The sequence below is a fragment of the Amphimedon queenslandica genome, unplaced genomic scaffold (genome assembly GCF_000090795.2).
Source record: "Amphimedon queenslandica unplaced genomic scaffold, v1.1 AMPQUscaffold_13344, whole genome shotgun sequence".
Classification (NCBI taxonomy): Eukaryota; Metazoa; Porifera; class Demospongiae; order Haplosclerida; family Niphatidae; genus Amphimedon; species Amphimedon queenslandica.
In genome coordinates this window covers 1-20,039 of record NW_003546420.1, presented here as the reverse complement: position 1 = coordinate 20,039, position 20,039 = coordinate 1, and the positions used below count along the sequence as shown (strand labels likewise).

General features: G+C 35.9%; 5 protein-coding genes across 5 annotated transcripts; 3 read left to right on the top strand and 2 right to left on the bottom strand.

Annotated features, from left to right (window-relative positions):
- The first annotated feature begins 102 nt into the window (after window positions 1-102).
- On the top strand, window positions 103-1,261 carry LOC105313203 (phosphatidylinositol N-acetylglucosaminyltransferase subunit Q-like). Its single transcript, XM_011406424.2, has one exon. It carries the CDS (start codon window positions 265-267, stop codon window positions 1,249-1,251), a length of 987 nt encoding a protein of 328 aa, XP_011404726.1. The 5' UTR covers window positions 103-264; the 3' UTR covers window positions 1,252-1,261.
- LOC105313202 (eukaryotic translation initiation factor 4 gamma 2-like) lies at window positions 1,227-7,656 on the bottom strand. Its single transcript, XM_019998027.1, has 22 exons — window positions 7,580-7,656; window positions 7,363-7,529; window positions 7,211-7,316; window positions 7,060-7,170; window positions 6,899-7,001; window positions 6,789-6,854; window positions 6,683-6,741; window positions 6,055-6,270; window positions 5,676-6,008; window positions 5,371-5,587; window positions 5,284-5,324; window positions 5,115-5,241; window positions 4,984-5,063; window positions 4,848-4,940; window positions 4,695-4,796; window positions 4,547-4,651; window positions 4,399-4,500; window positions 4,290-4,348; window positions 4,161-4,248; window positions 4,016-4,112; window positions 3,854-3,975; window positions 1,227-1,359 (listed from the first exon to the last, which is right to left on the bottom strand). Exons 7-22 carry the CDS (start codon window positions 6,719-6,721, stop codon window positions 1,309-1,311), a joined length of 1,872 nt encoding a protein of 623 aa, XP_019853586.1. The 5' UTR covers window positions 6,722-6,741; window positions 6,789-6,854; window positions 6,899-7,001; window positions 7,060-7,170; window positions 7,211-7,316; window positions 7,363-7,529; window positions 7,580-7,656; the 3' UTR covers window positions 1,227-1,308.
- Window positions 7,657-7,716: 60 nt separating this feature from the next.
- LOC100638219 (uncharacterized) lies at window positions 7,717-10,078 on the top strand. The gene is made up of 7 exons (XM_003387467.3): window positions 7,717-8,229; window positions 8,282-8,335; window positions 8,380-9,060; window positions 9,109-9,285; window positions 9,336-9,448; window positions 9,488-9,539; window positions 9,593-10,078. The coding sequence occupies exons 1-7, from the start codon at window positions 7,830-7,832 to the stop codon at window positions 9,931-9,933; spliced, it is 1,818 nt and encodes a 605-aa protein (XP_003387515.1). The 5' UTR covers window positions 7,717-7,829; the 3' UTR covers window positions 9,934-10,078.
- A 247-nt stretch (window positions 10,079-10,325) lies between these two features.
- LOC109582939 (transmembrane 7 superfamily member 3-like) lies at window positions 10,326-12,774 on the top strand. The gene is made up of 9 exons (XM_019998028.1): window positions 10,326-10,436; window positions 10,484-10,789; window positions 10,842-10,960; window positions 11,006-11,173; window positions 11,256-11,607; window positions 11,656-11,808; window positions 12,120-12,380; window positions 12,425-12,466; window positions 12,510-12,774. Exons 1-9 carry the CDS (start codon window positions 10,367-10,369, stop codon window positions 12,683-12,685), a joined length of 1,647 nt encoding a protein of 548 aa, XP_019853587.1. The 5' UTR covers window positions 10,326-10,366; the 3' UTR covers window positions 12,686-12,774.
- Window positions 12,775-12,861: 87 nt separating this feature from the next.
- On the bottom strand, window positions 12,862-18,742 carry LOC100637965 (5-oxoprolinase). The gene is made up of 32 exons (XM_003387465.3): window positions 18,380-18,742; window positions 18,135-18,329; window positions 17,962-18,087; window positions 17,698-17,920; window positions 17,575-17,648; window positions 17,418-17,519; window positions 17,189-17,338; window positions 17,021-17,138; window positions 16,806-16,860; window positions 16,549-16,759; window positions 16,380-16,492; window positions 16,247-16,332; window positions 15,984-16,203; window positions 15,802-15,940; window positions 15,646-15,761; window positions 15,434-15,598; window positions 15,352-15,388; window positions 15,088-15,300; window positions 14,894-14,975; window positions 14,717-14,809; window positions 14,561-14,670; window positions 14,437-14,511; window positions 14,339-14,395; window positions 14,118-14,246; window positions 13,973-14,068; window positions 13,844-13,922; window positions 13,726-13,796; window positions 13,608-13,682; window positions 13,468-13,550; window positions 13,261-13,421; window positions 13,119-13,216; window positions 12,862-13,070 (listed from the first exon to the last, which is right to left on the bottom strand). The coding sequence occupies exons 1-32, from the start codon at window positions 18,539-18,541 to the stop codon at window positions 12,921-12,923; spliced, it is 3,864 nt and encodes a 1,287-aa protein (XP_003387513.1). The 5' UTR covers window positions 18,542-18,742; the 3' UTR covers window positions 12,862-12,920.
- Window positions 18,743-20,039: the final 1,297 nt, after the last annotated feature.

Below are 20,039 nucleotides of genomic sequence, written 5' to 3'. Positions count from 1 at the left end.
AATTATTGTCCAGAATTGGGGCCGTCCGATATTTTTACATCGAGATGATTTTCTCTGATAACAAAAGATAATTGCTGATGTTTTTTGTACTTTTATGTACCTTATCTCTGTTATCTATCTTATGATAACAGAAGAATTCAGTGGCAACTTCTTCAGAAAAAGTTACAGTGTCCGATTAGTGGGAGTGTCCGATAACGGAGAGATTACTCTAATTTTCTTAATTAGGAAACAACTCACATGCTGTGAGACCCCACCCACCTCACAATGGAGAGGATTTACAGGAGAAACCTTTTGACTCAGCAGGTCTGGTTTAAACTACAGTGGATCCTACAAAAGAGCAAAGGTCTCAGGAAGAGATTAATAATTATGCTAGCCTTTGATGTACTAATGGGTCTGGTCCTGTTGGACTATACTGGCCTGGAGCCTGTGTTAATAATGCGTGGGTGGTTAACCCTATACATGAAAACCCTATTCCATTGGACGTATGCTTCATTGGAATGGATCACTAGTGTACCGATTGGATTGAAACTTAATAACGAACTACTCACATTCATTGTCAATAGGTTCACATACATTCTTCAATTGTGGGAGGAATTTTATTTATTCTTCTCTACCCAGTACTTGAAAACTGTTCTTGAGTGTTTGCTGTACTTACGGTTCCTTGGTCTCTCGATATTCCTGGCCTGCTTTCATGATCTCCTCAAGTTTCTCAACCTTTATTTAATTAGCTATTACATTATTGTGTGGCGGCTACTTCAGTTACAGACCTCAGGGTTGGTTAGCCTCTGGAGGTTGTTTAAAGGTCAAAAGTTCAATCCACTAAGGGAGCGAGTAGACTCCTGTAATTATGACACTAATCAGTTACTATTGGGGACCCTCCTATTCACTATTCTCCTTTTCTTGTATCCAACAACACTGGTTCTTTATGGAGTGTTACTTAGTCTGAGGTGTGTACAATTTGTTGTTCAATTATTAATACGTTCATTAATCGTGCTAATCAACAAGGCCAGTGTACTAATATTGAGACATTCAATGTCTAATCAACTTGTCATTGATATCTCTAAAGCATCTTTTCAAATTATTGGAGAAGGCAAAGTTCAAGTTTTATGTGTGATTGAGGGCAAATACTTCAATAATTTACATGAACTGGAGCTACTTCTCAAGGAAACTGATACCAAAGACATTAGTGAACCAGTACCAGTGGCAAAGGAACATAAACTTGTGAACTGGTTTGATACTAGTGGTTTCTAAAAGCATTATAAATAATGATAATAAATAACAATAAATATAATAATAATAAAAACAATGTTAATCGGATTCAACTTCAGCTTCTGCTAGCAGAACCAGCCAATGATTAACCTAAAGAAAATGTACTAAAATTTAGGAATTCTCTCATTTTCAATTCTGGTGAAATTTGACCAATATCACTGTACAGTATAGGGACTTTTGTCCAATATTGTAGCAACTTTAAAAAGTCATAAAAATCCTGACTTGACTGACAAACTTTATGCACAACATAGAAACATTTATGTGTCAGAAAATTTAATAAAAATTTCGTGTGATTTCGGAGCCATTTTTTGGAAAAAACCATGGGCTATAGCCTTGGGTATTTTTCAGAATTCTGCCGTTTTCATAAAATGGCCACAACTTGAAAAGTTGAAGTCGGAATCAGCTCAAACTTTCTACACAGCATAAGGGCATCAATATGTATCAGAAAATGTAATAAAAATTTCGTGTGATTTCGGAGCCATTTTTTGGAAAAAATCATGGGCTATAGCCTTGGGTAATTTTCAGAATTTTGGCGTTTTCCTAAAATGGCCGTAACCTGAAAAATTAAAGTCGGAACTAGCTCAAACTTTCTACACAGCATAAGGACATCAATATGTATCAGAAAATGTAATAAAAATTTGGAGTTAATTTTTGGCTATTTTTTCGAAAAAACCATGGACTATAGCCTTGGGTATTTTTCAGATTTTTGACATTTTCTTAAAACGGCTATAACTTGAAAAATTAAAGTCGGAATCAGCTCAAACTTGCTACACAGCATAAGGGCATCAATATGTATCAGAAAATGTAATAAAAATTTGGAGTGATTTTTTGGCCATTTTTGGAAAAAACCATGGACTATAGCCTTGGGTATTTTTCAGATTTTTGGCATTTTCCTAAAATGGCCGTAACCTGAAAAATTAAAGTCAGAATCAGCTCAAACTTTCTACACAGCATAAGAACATCAATATGTATCAAAAAATGTAATAAAAATTTGGAGTGATTTTTTGACCGTTTTTTGGAAAAAACCATGGACTATAGCCTTGGGTATTTTTCAGATTTTTGGCAATTTCCTAAAATGGCCGTAACCTGAAAAATTAAAGTTGGAATCAGCTCAAACTTTCTACACAGCATAAGGACATCAATATGTATCAGAAAATGTAATAAAAATTTGGAGTTAATTTTTGGCCATTTTTTCGAAAAAACCATGGACTATAGCCTTGGGTATTTTTCAAATTTTTGATGTTTTCTTAAAACAGCTATAACTTAAAAAATTAAAGTCGGAATCAGCTCAAACTTGCTACACAGCATAAGGGCATCAATATGTATCTGAAAATGTAATAAAAATTTGGAGTTAATTTTTGGCCATTTTTTTGAAAAAACCATGGACTATAGCCTTGGGTATTTTTCAAATTTTTGATGTTTTCTTAAAACAGCTATAACTTAAAAAATTAAAGTTGGAATCAGCTCAAACTTTCTACACAGCATAAGGACATCAATATGTATCAGAAAATGTAATAAAAATTTGAAGTTAATTTTTGGCCATTTTTTCGAAAAAACCATGGACTATAGCCTTGGGTATTTTTCAAATTTTTGATGTTTTCTTAAAACAGCTATAACTTAAAAAATTAAAGTCGGAATCAGCTCAAACTTGCTACACAGCATAAGGGCATCAATATGTATCTGAAAATGTAATAAAAATTTGGAGTTAATTTTTGACCATTTTTTGGAAAAAACCATGGACTATAGCCTTGGGTATTTTTCAAAATTTTGCCGTTTTCATAAAATGGCCATAACTTGAAAAGTTGAAGTCGGAATCAGCTCAAACTTTCTACACAGCATAAGGGCATCAATATGTATCAGAAAATGTAATAAAAATTTGGAGTTAATTTTTGACCATTTTTTGGAAAAAACCATGGGCTATAGCCTTGGGTATTTTTCAGAATTTTGCCGTTTTCATAAAATGGCTGTAACTTGAAAAGTTGAAGTTGGAATCAGTTCAAACTTTCTACACAGCATAAGGCTATACATATGTATCAGAAAATTTAATAAAAATTCGGTGTGATTTCGGAGCCATTTTTTGGAAAAAACCATGGGCTATAGCCTTGGGTATTTTTCAGAATTTTGCCATTTTCATAAAATGGCCACAACTTGAAAAGTTGAAGTCGGAATCAGCTCAAACTTTCTACACAGCATAAAGGCATCAATATGTATCAGAAATATTTATTAAAAATTTGGTGTAATTTCGGAGCCATTTTTTGGAAAAAACCATGGGCTATAGCCTTGGGTATTTTTCAGAATTTTGCCGATTTCATAAAATGGCCACAACTTGAAAAGTTGAAGTCGGAATCAGCTCAAACTTTCTACACAGCATAAGGGCATCAATATGTATCAGAAAATTTAATAAAAATTTGGTGTGATTTCGGAGCCATTTTTTGGAAAAAACCATGGGCTATAGCCTTGGATATTTTTCAGAATTTTGACATTATCTTAAAATGGCAGTAACTTGAAAAATTGAAGTTGGAATGAGCTCAAACTTTCTACACATCATAAGTACATGTTTATGGATCAGAAAATATTCTATTACTTGAAATAAAGCTTTCCCTTTTCCAGGATAGTCTTCATTAACATCTTCTCTCCATTTCATTAGTACTTCCTCTTCAACCACATCCATATTGTACCAATAGGAGAACAACCTCAACAATAATCCTACAATACAAGGAATACATCATTTAGTGAGAGTCCTTACCTTTTGGAAAGTTAACGTCATTACAGTAAACTTGAGTGGCATACAGTACCCCTAACTGTAGCACTGGCTCTTCCGATACAAACTTCTGTAGCACTAGCTGTTGATAAGATATTCAAATACTCTATTCTGTCTGCAGGACAGGTACCTTGTAATCCTCCATTTTGAATGTCTCTTTGTCTAAATCATCTTTTGAAGGAGCTTCACTTGTTGCTTTAATGACATGTGACAAGATACTAAAAATGAATAAATAAAATATAAAGACAATATGATATACCATTTAGTTAGTAGCACAATGAAGTCAGTGTTTTTATAAAATAAAGGATCAACATTAGCCTGGAGTAAAAAGAACAGTATAAGTACATCAAGTCCCCACATAGCGAGACCTTAATCCACTTGTACAGTGTCAGGTGGGTCGTGAGAGGTTCTTTTAAAAGTGACTTCAATTGAACCTGTAGCTGCTTCAATGGATACAAGAATCCTAAATTCTGTGAAAAACATTGCATCATTATTGTTATTATCATCATTCATTACTTTCTTTTCCAGTACTTTAGTTGCTGATTGGTATGGTTTATCAACAGGTGCTAATATCTCTGTTATTAACATTCCGTTATCTTTAAAAAGTTTCTTTAACGAGTCCTATAATTAGAAACCTAGACATAAAAGGAGTCACATGCTTTACCTGACCAATCAGATTCACTAAAGACTGTACCACTATAAGACCAATAGGGGAATGGGCCCCATCCTTAAACGTTGCCATGGCAATACTTAATGTGACCACACCCTACAGCAGCATAGATACAATAATAATATTAATTAATTATATTGAACAAACTCGAACAATTGCTCTTGATATGTAACCAGATATTGAGTTTCTGTTAATGACAGACTCAAATTTAACTCTATTGGACAAAACCTTTTCAATACCCTAATTAATCAATAATTAATCAGTAGTGATTAATTAGTCGTACCTTCATGAATATTAATGAGGACAGATCACCCTCCTTATGTAACTCGTTAAATAACAAACTAACCAGAGTTCTGTCATCTTCTATGATGTAATATGATGTCATCACATGATGCAACATTACATCATCAGTACCTGATTTATTGAGTGTTCCATTAATTAGAGTATGCGTTATTTCATCCAAATCAATATGGCTGGTCATTAGCAATTGTACTGCATCAGGAACCCTCTTATGAGACAAGTATTGGGTCAGTATCGGTATCTAAAAATAGTAACGTGACATCATATGACATCATCGAGTTACCAAAACAATCTCTGAATTGGAGAGCTCAGGACCAGCTTGAACTACAAATAATTATTAATAGCTACTATTAATGAAGTTTTTTTGTACTTTTTGTATTTGGTTTTAATAATTCTTTCCCCTCAGTTTGCGATCCTTTGACAGAAACAACATGGTAGTCATGGCAACTGGGTGTGGCTTCATCATCAGAAGAATCATCTCTGGTACGTGGAATTATACTGATGGGTGTGGCTTCATCTTTTGGAGCAGGTGGGTGGAGTCTTTGCTGTTGAAACTTGCGAGAGGCAGAGGAAGGACGTAAACTGACCTATAAAACCACACCCAGTAATAAACCATCCCATTAATAAACCACACCCACTAATAAACCACCCCATTAATAAACCACACCCACTTACACTTTCACTGCTTGTTACTTTCCTCGTCGGTAGTTTTTTCAAATTAACATCTTTAGTAGAAGTACCTTCTTTGACAAGGGGTCCTGTAGTTTTAAGAGGGGGTCCAGGACTTAATGATTTATGAGGGGGTCCGGGACTTTTACTAGCTGCCCTAGGCAACTGCATGAAACCTTTATTTTGACCAAATCCTCTAATAGGGGGTCCTGGATTTTTTATAAGAGGTGCAGAAGTTTTGTGATTGTTCTGGGAGACACGAGGTGAATATTCAACAAGTACTGGTCCTCTATCAAGGGGTTTAGGCACCTCAAGGACTTTAGTATTACGAGGAACCCACTGGAATAATAATAAATAATAATAATAGCGTAATGACCACACCAACTTGGTTTCTCCTAAGGTCCACAGTGTTCATAATCATAAACTTTATTCTTGAGGGGAAGTCGTTTGAGCTCATGAGGTCTTCCATTCTCTTGAAGTATTGATCAACCCAACCACTGGCCTTGCTGGTGTCCAATCGGTTGCCAACGGTTACCAGTAAACTACAAACACACTCTATGTTGTCACACATCCCGTCCAGTGACCGACGCCTCTCAAGCAACTGGACAAACGGAAAATATTAATAATTAGTTATAAATGTTTTTATTCTGTGCAGAAAGTTTGAACTGATTCCGTTAAAATTTGGATCATTTAAAGTTGCTCTAAAATTGGGTCAATGTCCCCCTGTGCTATAGTACAGGGATTTTGGTGAAATTTTACCAAAAATTGGAAAAGAAATAAATCTTCATTTTTATAATTGCTTCTGATACATATACATGTTTTTATGTTGAGTGGAAAGTTTGATCAAATTTTCATTTTTTATGATTAAAAAAATCGGACAAAAGTCCCTATACTACATTGTACATAATAGTACATGGGTTTTAGTTAAACTTCATTAGTTTCTCAATTTTCTGGTACATGTACATATATAAAGTTAATATTAATATTATTATTATTATTATTATTATTATTACTTCTTGTATGCATTGATGGACAATTCTTTCATGTAACATTCCAATTTTAAACAGCTCACCTAAAACATTATGAATACCAGCTGTTATTAATTAATTAATTAATTACCAATAAAAGTCACATTCCCAAGTGTCTTTCTTTTAGCAACAGAGGGGTGTGCCCCTTCCCAATACTCTATTAACGATAATAATCAATTACTAATGTCCGTAATGACACACCTCCTTTGGGACCACACCTACCTACCCAGCCCACATTTGAAGTTGCATTGGTTCTGTTCTCAAAAGCTTCCTTGCACTTAGCAAGCAAAACACGCCTAAACGTCTAATGATAACCAATTAATTAGTTAATGATGTACGTGTAATAAATTTGAGTGGCTTACTGTAATTTTACTGGATGGTTCTTCAAAATTTGGAGCTTCATGATTCAATTTTAGACAGAGCTGTCCATAAAGATAAGTGTAATTGGTCTCTTCGACAGCTTTATCAAAGATCTATGAATAATCAATAACTAGCGATAGTTAATTGACTAACCAGTAATATCGACCCTTTCAATACTTCTTTATTATTATGACGGATGACATTACACAGGTCAATGGAGAGCCTTTCAAAATTATCAGGAGTTAGTTTATTCAAAATACTAGCAATACAATAGATGACTGAACAGGATAGGCATGTATATGTACCTCCTAATTCTTCTTAAAGCTATTTCCTGTGGTGTAATGTCAGTCCTTTCTCTAATGGGAGTCCATTTAGTAACAGAAACAGCAGCAGCAGCAGAGGAAGAGGAGGAGGAGGATTGGGTCTTTAGTGGTGGGCTAGTTGCCACTTTGATATAATAATGTGTATAAACCTAACAATAAACAATAATTAACAAGAGAACAGGTCTAATGATGCACTTACTTTATTTAGAAATGATCATAAAAATAGAAAGTGTCTGAGCTCTGCCAGTAGTGGTGCAATGTTCCGTATACTTTGAGGTATACTTTCTAAAATAGAATACGGATAAATTACGGGAAACCAAAGAGTATACGGAAAATTTTGAGTCTGAGTCTCATGCTTCAGTTCTGAAAGGAGGCGGCTTATTTTTCAAAACTCTCTCTCTCTCTCTCTCTTTCTCTGGTGGCTGATTCTCTTTCCCCTTGCTCTCAATATGATGCCATCTTGTGTAACTTTTAGGGATCAGATGGTCAAGCCAGACACCAGAAGGATAGGCTATAAACTTTGGACAGAGCTCTACACCTACATCAACAACATGGCTGCCAAAGATGCCATTAGAGCCACAATGGATGAATTTGAGCCCAAACTAAAGGACGGTCTCCCAATAGCTAAAGAGCTCTACAGACGTGGTGTTATTTCAAAACACTCTGTTGATATGAATGATGCTGCCCAGTTTGCCAGCATACCCTCATACACACACAGTCACAATGCCTTCTTCTCAAGTGTCGCCAGAGCTCTTGATGACACCTTTGACAACTGGTACCAACTTTTAGACATATTGAGAGCCTACCCTGAGCTCCACGAGTGCATTGACAAACTGGAGCTCAAGTACAGTAAGCCTGATTAATGGACGTTATGAACAGCAATAATTGTCAATGTTTATAGATGAAGAATTAAGAGCACTGGAGGCTGACAAATATAAAGTGAATCCTCCATTACGTAAGTTGGTGTAGCTATGTATTAATGATTATTATTCAAAATAGTTTCACCACAAGATGCCAAGGTTCTGTTTGAGGAACTTGTCGATGAATTTGAGAACCTTTGGGTCGACATTAAGGACAGGATAAGAGAGAAGACTGACCTTGAAACACTCAAATCCCACCTTCGATATGTGTTCCTCGACCAGCGAGAAGAAGTTGAATCCATTCAAGATTTTGACGGATTGTTTGACCGAATTCGGACGAGAGTTGATTTCACTAACTGTCTCCTGCTGGAGTCCCTAACGATTGAGTTGGGCTGGAGGGACCTCGGCAAGAAGGTCACTTACTTCATGAGGAAGAGGGCCATCAAGTGTTCGTACATGCGTATGACAGACTTTGTAGATCAAATTGGGTCAAATAAGAAATACAAGTTCCCCAGTCCTGGAATGGACCCAACGTTTAGACTAAGCGTTAACTGGAGTCAGAATAATAAATCGGCTTTTTATTATTTCTGGTTGATTGAGATTGTATTCTCCTCGTTAACTAAACATCAGTACCTTCACCGGATGGTAATGGGACAGGACGGAGAAGAGGGCGGGTCTAGCGGGTATGGCTTCACTTTTTATTATGCCACTCCTGATTGGGTCACACCGTCTATCATAAAGGTCTCGAGAGAGAGAGGGTTCTCTTTGCAATTGAATGGAGTCACCTTCTGTACTGTCCTTGATGAAATCACCGTCACCAGTGAGTGTTCAATAGTTTTTCTTGTATTATTAATAACTGTCTGTGTAGATCCTGATTGGAGTCTAACGGTAGATGATTACTTTGACTACATGACCAGTACGGTGAGGATATCAAATGGATACATTGACAGGGTCCTGGATACTTTGGATGGACTGGACCCAAGGAAGAATTGGATCAGTGATGATGTAGACAAGAAGTCAAACAGTTATGATCTTTTATACGATGGTATATACTCAGCCACAACAATTAATAATAATCATTGTTATTTTTTATAGATTTTCCCAGAGCAATACAATGGTTACCAAAGACTATTACTTTTGCAAATTTTTTTCATTTTTATGAAATGAATCATGTTTGGATCTCCCATCCATTCTATACTGCAATGAAAGTAAGGCAGTGTAGAATGTACTTCATTTCTCGTGTTTAGGGATTCAAATTTGCACTGGTAGTTTATCCACGTGGTAAAGGTACTGGAAAAGGTAACAATCATTTGTTTATTTGTTTTACACGTATTTTATTTATTTATTAATAGGCACCCATCTCTCAGTTAGTGTAGTACTGATGGCTGGTGAACAAGATGACATGTTAAAGTTTCCCATTGCCGGAAAGATTCATGTTAGATTAATTAACCAGTTAGGTGACCACACCCACATACAGGGAGTGTATCACTTCAACAGTGAGACACGCCCCGAGGCCATTAATAAGGTCGAAGGAGGAGGGGACTTTGCCCCATTAGGATTGAGTATCGATGAGTTCATCCCAATAGAGTCTCTTGAGTTTGATGAAGCTCAGGGTACTCAGTATCTGATATTTGAACGTCTTTACTTTCAAGTATTGCAGTCTGGCTTCTCTCATAAAATGCACTTTGAATAGTTTAATTAACTTTAAAGAACATTAATTAATTGAGATTAGTTAATTAATGTGTGTTGAATTTAGGTTGATTAGTTTTTCATTTGTAATATCTTTTTTTAAGAGTTCTGTATTTCCTTAGTTTATAAAGTGCTTCCAATTCTCCGAGTACATATTCTCCTTTCTTTAATAAGTTTGTTATCTTGATTGGATCTGTTTCGCTCTTGTTCCTAACAAAAGCTCCATTGCACTTTATTCTAAAGTACTGGTAGCCTAATGGATACTCTTGTCCCATCTGAAGAAGCTGCTGAAATAGTTTAAACAATAACAACAGTACCCAATGGTGTGTACCTTTTTGTATAAGGACAAAACTAATCTTCTAGGGTTTGACATTTTAGCATTTAGACTAGCCACACCCTTTGTTTGGAGCCACACCCTGATTTGCATCAGCAGCAGAATGACTCCTTGGTGGTCAGTGCCAGTGATATTCTCTCTCTTAGTGACAGTTTCAGTAGCTAAGGAAGCCAGTAAGTTATCCCAAGGTGTGTCTGTGTCCTTATGTACCTGACCTTAGGTACGTACAGTCTCTCCATTGACGAGGTACAACAGTATACAGTAAATACTGAGACTCTGTATTCATTTGCGGTGTCAGCACCAGTCAGTGTGTCTGGGGTTATATTCCAAGTACACTCTCAATATGATACAATACGTCTATCAACATCAGCCACCTTCTCTTACTCTACCACAGTATCTGGTAGTGACATTGGACTCTGGAGCCCCAGTTCAGACCATACCCACACATTTTATTGCATAGCCACCAGTGTGTTCAATGCTAGTACAACTGCTATTCTGGCTGCTGCTACTGAAATAAAGATTAACGGTAATTGATCAGTATTATTAATAATAATTGTTAATGACCCATTCCCCCACAGCTCCAATACCAGGAGGTTGTAACCTAGTGTCTCCAATAGATACTGATCCCAATGTTGTGCTGAACTACACTGCTTACACTACTAGTCTGCTGTTCCAAGATGGGAACCAAGGATACAATGTTTGTTTTTTATTGTTGTTTGTTGTTTATGGTTGTTGATATTAGGGAAGTGGACCTCCTCCATTGTGTACTGACTCCAGTGTTAGTCCAAAGCATTATGGTGTCTCTCAATTGAAGTACATCATTTATCGGAAAATGATGAGAACCAGAGACTATAGTCAGGGGACTTACTTTGCAACTCTTAAAAATATAATAAAATCCAATAGCTATAAGGTATACATAACTATTGACTTATAATTATTATAATTACTTTAGTATAATAATAATAATAATAATAATTATTATTATTCCTTAGGACTTGCCTAGTTTTTCTGAGAGTGCTACTGGAATTAAAAACTTTACAATTGATTCATTCAAAGGAATGGGTGTAGTTTATGTTGTCATGGCTACCAGTTTGACGAATGGAATGAGTTCAGTCTATGTCCCCAGTGTTACTTATGCCTGTGCATTCAACTCTCATGGTCTTTGTGATACTAGCCTCTCCACTACCGACATTGTTGTATCTGTCATCTGTGGACTCATTGGTCTTTGGTTAATATTTCTATCTCACCGGTTCTTTCATGTTGAAGTTCTTTTATTTTCATTCATTTCGTTCACTTACTGCTCCTACATACTGACTACTGCACTGCTACACTATTCACATACTGGTCAGTTAGTTAATATCAATAAATAATGCTTTGTGTGTCTGTTTATAGAATTGGTGATACTTGCTGCTGCTGCTGGTTTATGTATTTCTTTATTTATTTTTATAATTTGGTTTTTTACTGGTTGGTTTATGCCTTTTATGTTTATTGTTAACGGAGCCACAGGATTCATTATTGGAGCCATTCTATTGTACACACCTATTGGTTAGTTAAACAGCCATGATATTCTTATTATATTTTCTGATACATTATACATGTTCTTATGCCGTGAAGAAAGTTTAAATTTTTTATGATTTCTTCTAAAATTGGACAAAAGTCCCTGTTGTAGGAATTTTGGTCTAATTGTGCCAAAAATGAAAGGGAGAGAATTCTCAATTTTTATAATTACTCCTGATACATACATATTCTTATGTTTGAGCTGAATTTAATCAAGTTTGGACTTTTTACAAATCTTTAAAGTTTCTCATAAATTAGGCCAAGTACTATAGAAACATTTACATTTTCGTTTTTTGTAGGTTCATACGAGTTCTTTCGAATTGGATATGTTTATGGATTGTTATTAGCTTGTTTTGTTGTATTGCTATTAATTCCAGCTGTTATATTCCCTCGTCCTTCTAACATATTCTCCTCCTCGTTAATCGGAGGATACCTTGTTGTGTATTCAATTGGTATTTTTGAGTTCAGCACTTTGGACCAAATTGTACTTAAAGTAGTGCGAGTTGCTTCAGTCAAAGACTATCTATCATTTCATCAAGTGTATCCTTTTACTTTATATGGTACAAGTCAATGATTTAAACGTATTTATTTATATATTTGTTAGATATAATACTTTCCTGTGTCTGGGTGGTCCTCTTACTACTTGGTATTTATTTATTTGTTTGTTGTTATTATTATTTGTTGTTTAGGTATCATTATTCAATGCTTGTTAGTCAGGAAAAGAGATCCATTCCCAAAGAAGTCTTTGTTTAAACAGTTAAAGGAGAAGTTGTCCAGTCGTGTAGACAAAGAGGAAGAAAGAAGACGCCTTTTATCAATTGGGTCTGCAGGAAACTTTAAGGAGTATGGATCATTAGTTAATTGATGCACTATTTATCTCTTCATGCTATGGTATATTGCTTTTAAAATGTATGGATCCCTTTTTATTAACAATTTTATTATGCTATCACGAAATCCTATTACTTCCTTATAAGCACGTGCAGAGGCTCCACTGGTTCCATTCAGTGAAGCATATTTTGTATGCATTAGGGCCTGCAGGAGTACGTCTTCTGAATATCAGGTGCATTTTACAAAATTTCAAAACAATAATCAAGAAAGTGTTAAGCAGATTCTTGTATTTGTTTATATTCTGATACGCTACCTAAAGGATGAAATACTTTATCAACCACACGAGGTTTCTTAGTGGGTGGAGACTCATCACCATGACAACCATACCCACCACCTCCTGGTGTCTCCAATCGCAGTACATCCTAAAGGAATCAAGTGATGGGTCAAAGTGGGTATGGCTAAGTACCTACCCATTGTTTGACGTCAATTTCCTTCTTTCCCCCCAAGTCAATATGGCCACCATCAGACTTTATCAATGTGTTCTTTCCTTTGCTTCCATCCTCTCCTCCTGTAATTACTTTACACGTAACCCACTGATGTATATCATGTTACCATGGAGACCATAAGGGTGGTACACCCTCCTCTCAGACAGTACACAGACGGTCAATGGCTTACGAAACATTGTCTCTCGTATGACGCCATCACCTCCAAAATACTGACCCTTACCCCCAGTGCCGGGATTCAAACTAAACTGCTTCAAAATAACTGGATATCTATCAATCAATCAATCATAATAATTGTTACATTAGCATAAATCACCTTCTTTCCAGTATTTCAGGATCAGTTATTCTAGTATTTGTCATGTGGGTGTGGACGCCACTCCTTCCATTCCAGCCTGGCCCCTATACAGTACACACGGTCATACATTACATGAACATTTTACATGTTGAAACACTCACGGCCCCAGCTCCACCTGCAACTGTTTCATAATATCCAAAAGTATCATCACCAAATGTAGTATTATTCATACAGCCCTGAGTGGGCATTAAATAAAAAAATGAGCTTTAATTGGAATACTTGAGATCCAGCACAAGCAGAAAATGCTTTTAAAATAACATCACACAATCTCTGAGATGTCAGGACATTACCTATCAATAATAAATATTATTATTAGCATTACTTGATATTTCAGTACCTCCTATTACAGCAGCGGTATCATCAGGAGACAATATAGTTCCATCAGGAATGTGAACTGTAATTGGCTTTAAACAACCCTACAAACAACAATGACAACAATAACAACAACAACAATAACAATGCTGACCTGGTTCAGTGGTATATCGTGTCCCACAATACACCTCAATGAGTAGAGGATTGCTGCAAAAGTGACAGCTCTTGGTGCATTAGTGTTACCTGGTACCTATACAGATCACACACTCCATATCATGTACACGAACACTATACAACACCTGAGGACCAGTTCCTGTGAAATCAAAGTATGCAGTTCCTTCATCTTTATTAATATTAATGGTGACTCTAACAGGGGAACCATCATCCATAAACTCAACTGCAGACAAGCTAGTACTACCTGTACTGCACTGGATGGAAGAAGAATTATTATCTTTTATACTGATATTAATATAAGAAAAGACTGGGAGAGAACTCTCCATTTTCTACTTGATGTACATACTTGTGCCTTTTTGGCAATTTCTTTCAATTTATCTCTCACAGCAATTTCAGCATTTTCCTACTATAATAATAATAATAAAACTAATAATAATTAATCACCTGTATATGTTTCATGTATGATTGGACAACTTTTAAACCGTAACAGTCAATCAATTCCTTAACTAAGGATATACCCTACTTAACACACATCAAATTATTAATATTCATTATTATTAATTAACACTTTTTGATTGGCTGCCACTTGAGCTCTGAGATCAGAAAGGTTGTCATGGAGATTACGTGTACCGCTACAACCCGGAAACTGGGCGGGGCTCATTAATAATTCTGTTACTCCTAAGCTCAGGAAGACAATATCATAAAACCACACCCACTGCCACACCTTCTTCTTGAAATATTCCGTTTTCAACTAATTTGAAAGATTTGACTGCCATGCCTTCCTCATTAATGTGGGTGGAATTTGGAGGCATTGAACCTACATGTATAATAAATGTAATAATAATAATTATACATGCATTAATAAATAATCTTTATGACATGCACATGTACTGTTGTATACCTGGACTGATCCCTCCAATGTCAGCATGATGTCCTCTGTTAGCAACAAAGAACACAGGACTCTCTTCTCCTGGATAAAATACCTAATGACAAGAGTACATAAGAGTCATTATTGCTGTCACAGTAGTCAATGACCCTCCATTGTTCATTATGTAAACTCGTGGTTTGTCAGTTATGCTAAGAGTACACACTCACTGGAGTTACAACATTGAGATCTGGTAAGTGACTCCCTCCTGCTGTTGGATGGTTACTCAGTAACACAGTCCCTTGTCTTAAATCTTGTTTATGATGACACAACTGATACTGTACAGTTTCCTGCATTGCTCCAAGGTGGACTGGAATGTGAGGAGCATTAGCAACCAAACCACCATCGGGCCCAAACAAAGCACAAGAGAAATCTAACCTCTCCTAATAATAATAATAATAATGATAATAATAATAATGATAAGTGGAACACACTTTAATATTAGTAGATATTGATGTCCTCTGCAATACACTGTAAAGTATTAATAGATTATTCAAGTTATTAATTGACACATACCGTCCCATTTGTTCAGCAATACTCATGAATCGATGGGAAAATATTGACAATTGAATCATGTCCAGTTCCGATCCAATGGAGGACTGCTCCTGCCTGCCTATGCTCATATTGATATCACCAAACTCAGTGATACCAGCTAAGCAGTTAGTCTCCACTAGTATTGTACTACATAACACGGACCTTATAAAATATAATACGATCAGGTGGTGTACCTTAACTTATCAATGATAATGGCAGGACCTTTTATCTTATGGCCATTAGTCAAATTGTGTAATAAATATACAGGAGTATTTACATAACCTTTGGTAGCAAAATAACAATCTTTAAACTAATAAACAATAACAACAATATTAAACAATAATATTTACTGTAACAGGATTCGGGTCTTCTGTTGCTAGGGGGAGGAGTTTAGGAGAGTGAGACAGTCCCTTAGCAACAGCACGTACACGAATATCATCAACAACGACAGGCCGAGAAGGAATGATAAAACCAAACTCAGTCTTGTATCTACCAACGGGATAAGTTTTCATAATAGAAAATATAGATAGACCTTTCGGTAAAAGTTGTTAAAAAATCACCATGACGACAGGCCACACCTCCCTGATTAATTGCAGGAGTACACATTAGAGCACAGTCTGTTTTATCGTAGCGAAGGTGTAAAAAGGGTGTGGTCTGAATACTCTCTGGGGGAAACCCTTGAGATATGAGATGAGCCACACCTTCTTTCACCAACACGTCAATCCTTTGATCAATGTAATTGAAATTAGATTCTATAATGAATAATTAATGAGCAACACCCCCTCAATTACCTACCATCATAAACAAGAGCACAGGATTCAATACACTCATGTACCACATCAGCTAATGCTAAACCATAAGCACTCAATATACCAGCATACCTAATTAATAATAATAATAATAACAATAAATACATAATTATAATTACTTGTGTATAAATACATTCTTCATTCCAAGACTGTTGGCAATGGAACAAGCATGCTGGCCCCCAGCCCCACCAAAACAAGCCAAGACATGCTCAGATGTATTGTAGCCTTTACCCTGATAAATGTAAACAAGTAAATACAAACAAAATGTAATAATGTAAACAATAATACCTGAGTAAGAGCTCTTATTGGTCTGGACATTGACTCATTAGCAACTGCAATGAAACCCATGGCTACCTCTTGAGTGGACAATGGTTTACGGTGAGGGTCAGTCTCCAGCAAAAATAAATTAATAGTTTCAGTTAGTTCCGCCATTAAAGAGAGGGACCTGTCCAACATGAGACACTGGTCTTCGTTGGGGCCAAATATTGACGGAAAATATCTATAAATACATAAATAAATAAATCAATAAATGAATAAGTTTTTACTCTGGTATAAGTCTCCCTAAGACAAGATTAGCATCTGTTATAGTGAGGGGGCCACCTATTAATAAAATTAAATAAACTGTATATCCACAAAAATGTAATGAATAAATCTCTCCCTTTCAATTTTGGAGCAACTTAAAAAAATAAAATAGAAAAATTAAAAAATAAAATTACAAAATAATATTAATCAAAAATAAAACAAAGAATACGTTGAGTACCTTTTCCATAGCAAGCAGGACCAGGATTAGCACCTGCTGATTCGGGTCCAACCACAAACAAACCAGATCTAAAGAATAACCTACTGCCGCCTCCAGCTGCAACAGTGTTGATATCCAACTGTCAATAAAAGATGGATTCACACTTAACCATAATGTGTGCATGGATACTTGAGGTGCTTGTATTGTAATTCCAGCAACAGTAGTTTCAAAGACATGTTCATAATTATTATCATATCTTGAAACATCGGTAGAAGTGCCGCCCATGTCAAAACCAATCACTGGTTTACCAAATAGACTTGTAGTTTGACCATAGCCTACCTACATACATGTACATTAACAACTACTGACAAACTGATAATGTATATACATCAATATAAACTATTAATAATGCACTAACCACACCTCCTGCAGGGCCAGACAATATTGCTCTTGATCCAATAAAACTATCCATTGAAGTAAGGCCACCATCACTCTGCATGAACAATATCTTAAGATCATTCTATCAATGATAATTCATATTATTACATATATGTACGTATACATTCTATACTAACAGGATCCTTAAAACCAGAACAAAACCCGTTCACATATCTCTTAATGCATGGAGTCAGGTAAGCATCGGCACAAGCTAAACAATAATTATAATAATTAATAATCCAATAGTCTACATGTATAACCTGTATAGCCACGTGGTACAATTTTAACCATTGGCATAACATCAGAAGACAATGAGACGTGAGTGAAACCCATTTCCTTAGCTAATGATCCAATCTGCTTCTCATGTTCCTGATAAGTATAGGAATGAAGGAGTACCACAGCTAAACTATTAATCCCCTCTTCTAGCAGATATTGTAAGTCCTTCACTAACTGGTCCTTATCTATATCTTCCCACACATGTACCTACTAGCAATAACAGTAGCTCACAATAAACAATGAAATACTTTTTCTCCAGTAGACCCAGTAACTACAGTGCACTGTAGGTTCATGTGACAATCATTTCTCACCAAACAAACCCTTTCTTTCACTTCAACCACTTTATCATATATAACTTGAGGCATTGAGACAGACTATAGTATATACACATAAAGTTATTGTCAAAGATGAAAAGATTGACCAGGTCAAAGAGATCAGGTCTGGATTGATTGCCAATGTACAGTAGGTCTTTGAATCCTTGATTAATGACAAGAGCACACCTCTCTCCTTTCCTCTCCAGCAGTGCATTGGTAGCTACAGTTGTCCCCATCCTAATCCATTCTATATACTTAGAATCTATCAGTCCATCTTCTTCTACTGATTCAGGACCTAATTCCTAAGATCAAAAGACCATCAAGAGTACAATCAATTATTGTCCTCTCTCACTGAAGTCAGTATCCGTCTAATAGCTTCTCTTGGGGCATCAGGATAGTTGAGTGGATCTTCTGATAATAGTTTTAGTACTACAACCCTTCCATCAGGGGTCTCTCCAAACACGTCAGTGAATGTACCTCCTCTGTCAATGGAGAAGCGATACTTAGCCTCCATTATTGCATAGATAATAGAGTTATTAAGTTAATTTAAATTTAATAGCCCCACCTACAAAGTATACTGAGATAGTCTATACTATCTTTGACTGCATGTACTGTTGATAACTTGATATACCTTATCCATTACAACTGTAATTACACTGTAGATCGATACTGTATACTATGGACTATGGACTATGGACAATGGACAATGGAATATAGGCTGATTCCTACTTCAATTTTTCCTACCAATTCTTGAAAATGCCAAAAATCTGAAAAATACCCAAGGCTATAGTCCATGGTTTCTTCCAAAAAATGGCTCCGAAATCATCCCAAATTTTTATTTGGGATGATTGTAGGTTGAGGTTGCAAGTACTTGCAACCCATTCATCATATCCATACTTCAGCTTCTAAAGACTACTTATAACCTATGACCCTTTATACAATTGTAAAACCATTATGATAAACACCATATTAACCTTGTTATATGTTCCTATGTTCCATTACCTACATCATAACATGATGATCCTCAATATGTGTACCTATACCATATTAACCTTGCTATACAAGTACATTCATAGCATTACCTATAATACCTTATAACCTCTGACCTTTAAAATGTAAATATGCCTACATTTGCTTTACTGAGCACATTGCTACCACCATATATACCATTACCATCGCCTACATTAACTTATAACCTGAGATATCCTAAATATAACACAATATATGACCATATTAATGTTTCTTAATACTTAATACCATATACCATTACGGTAACTACCTCCTACCACTGCTACCTGTGATCCTTGTCTATATAACACACTGTAGCATCATATTAATAATGTTCCTTAATACTTAGATACCATACCATATGATAATGGTACCATTACATACCGTACCATATGTTACCTCTATTGCATGTGACCATTGTCTATATATTGTAACTCTACAACCTTAACGTAACAACAAAAGTATATACTCTTGATACCATAATGTACTACACAATGTGCATATGATAATAGCAATTATGTAGTGTTTGATTGGTTTTAAGTAGTTAAAGGATCGAGACAAAAAAAGAAAAAGAAAAAGTCTGACCCTTTCTTCTGCTTAGAGTCCATACTACACAAAAAGGAAAAAGAGAGAAAGAGAAGAAGAAAGGGTTCTAGCATGAGATACTGAAGCCACTATCCGACCCAAAAGGAGGACTCCCTCTCCCACTCCTAGACAAAACCCTCCCCTTCCCTCTCACATGATCAGGACTAAAAGCAGGTCACTGTAAAAAAAGGGTAGCTCAACCCATAGCATACAGTGAAAAAATATGCTGATGTCTTCATTGAATCCAGAATATTTTCTCCTGTTTCTCTCCTTCCTCGATCCTCTCCCGACTGAAAGACAGCTAGTGATGAATGATCCTATTGTAAACTGACAGGAGAAGCATAGAGTAGTGATGCTTGAGCCTCAATGCTATGGTAACATTCGGAAGTGTCCCCATTTTACATTGATGTGTGTACTGT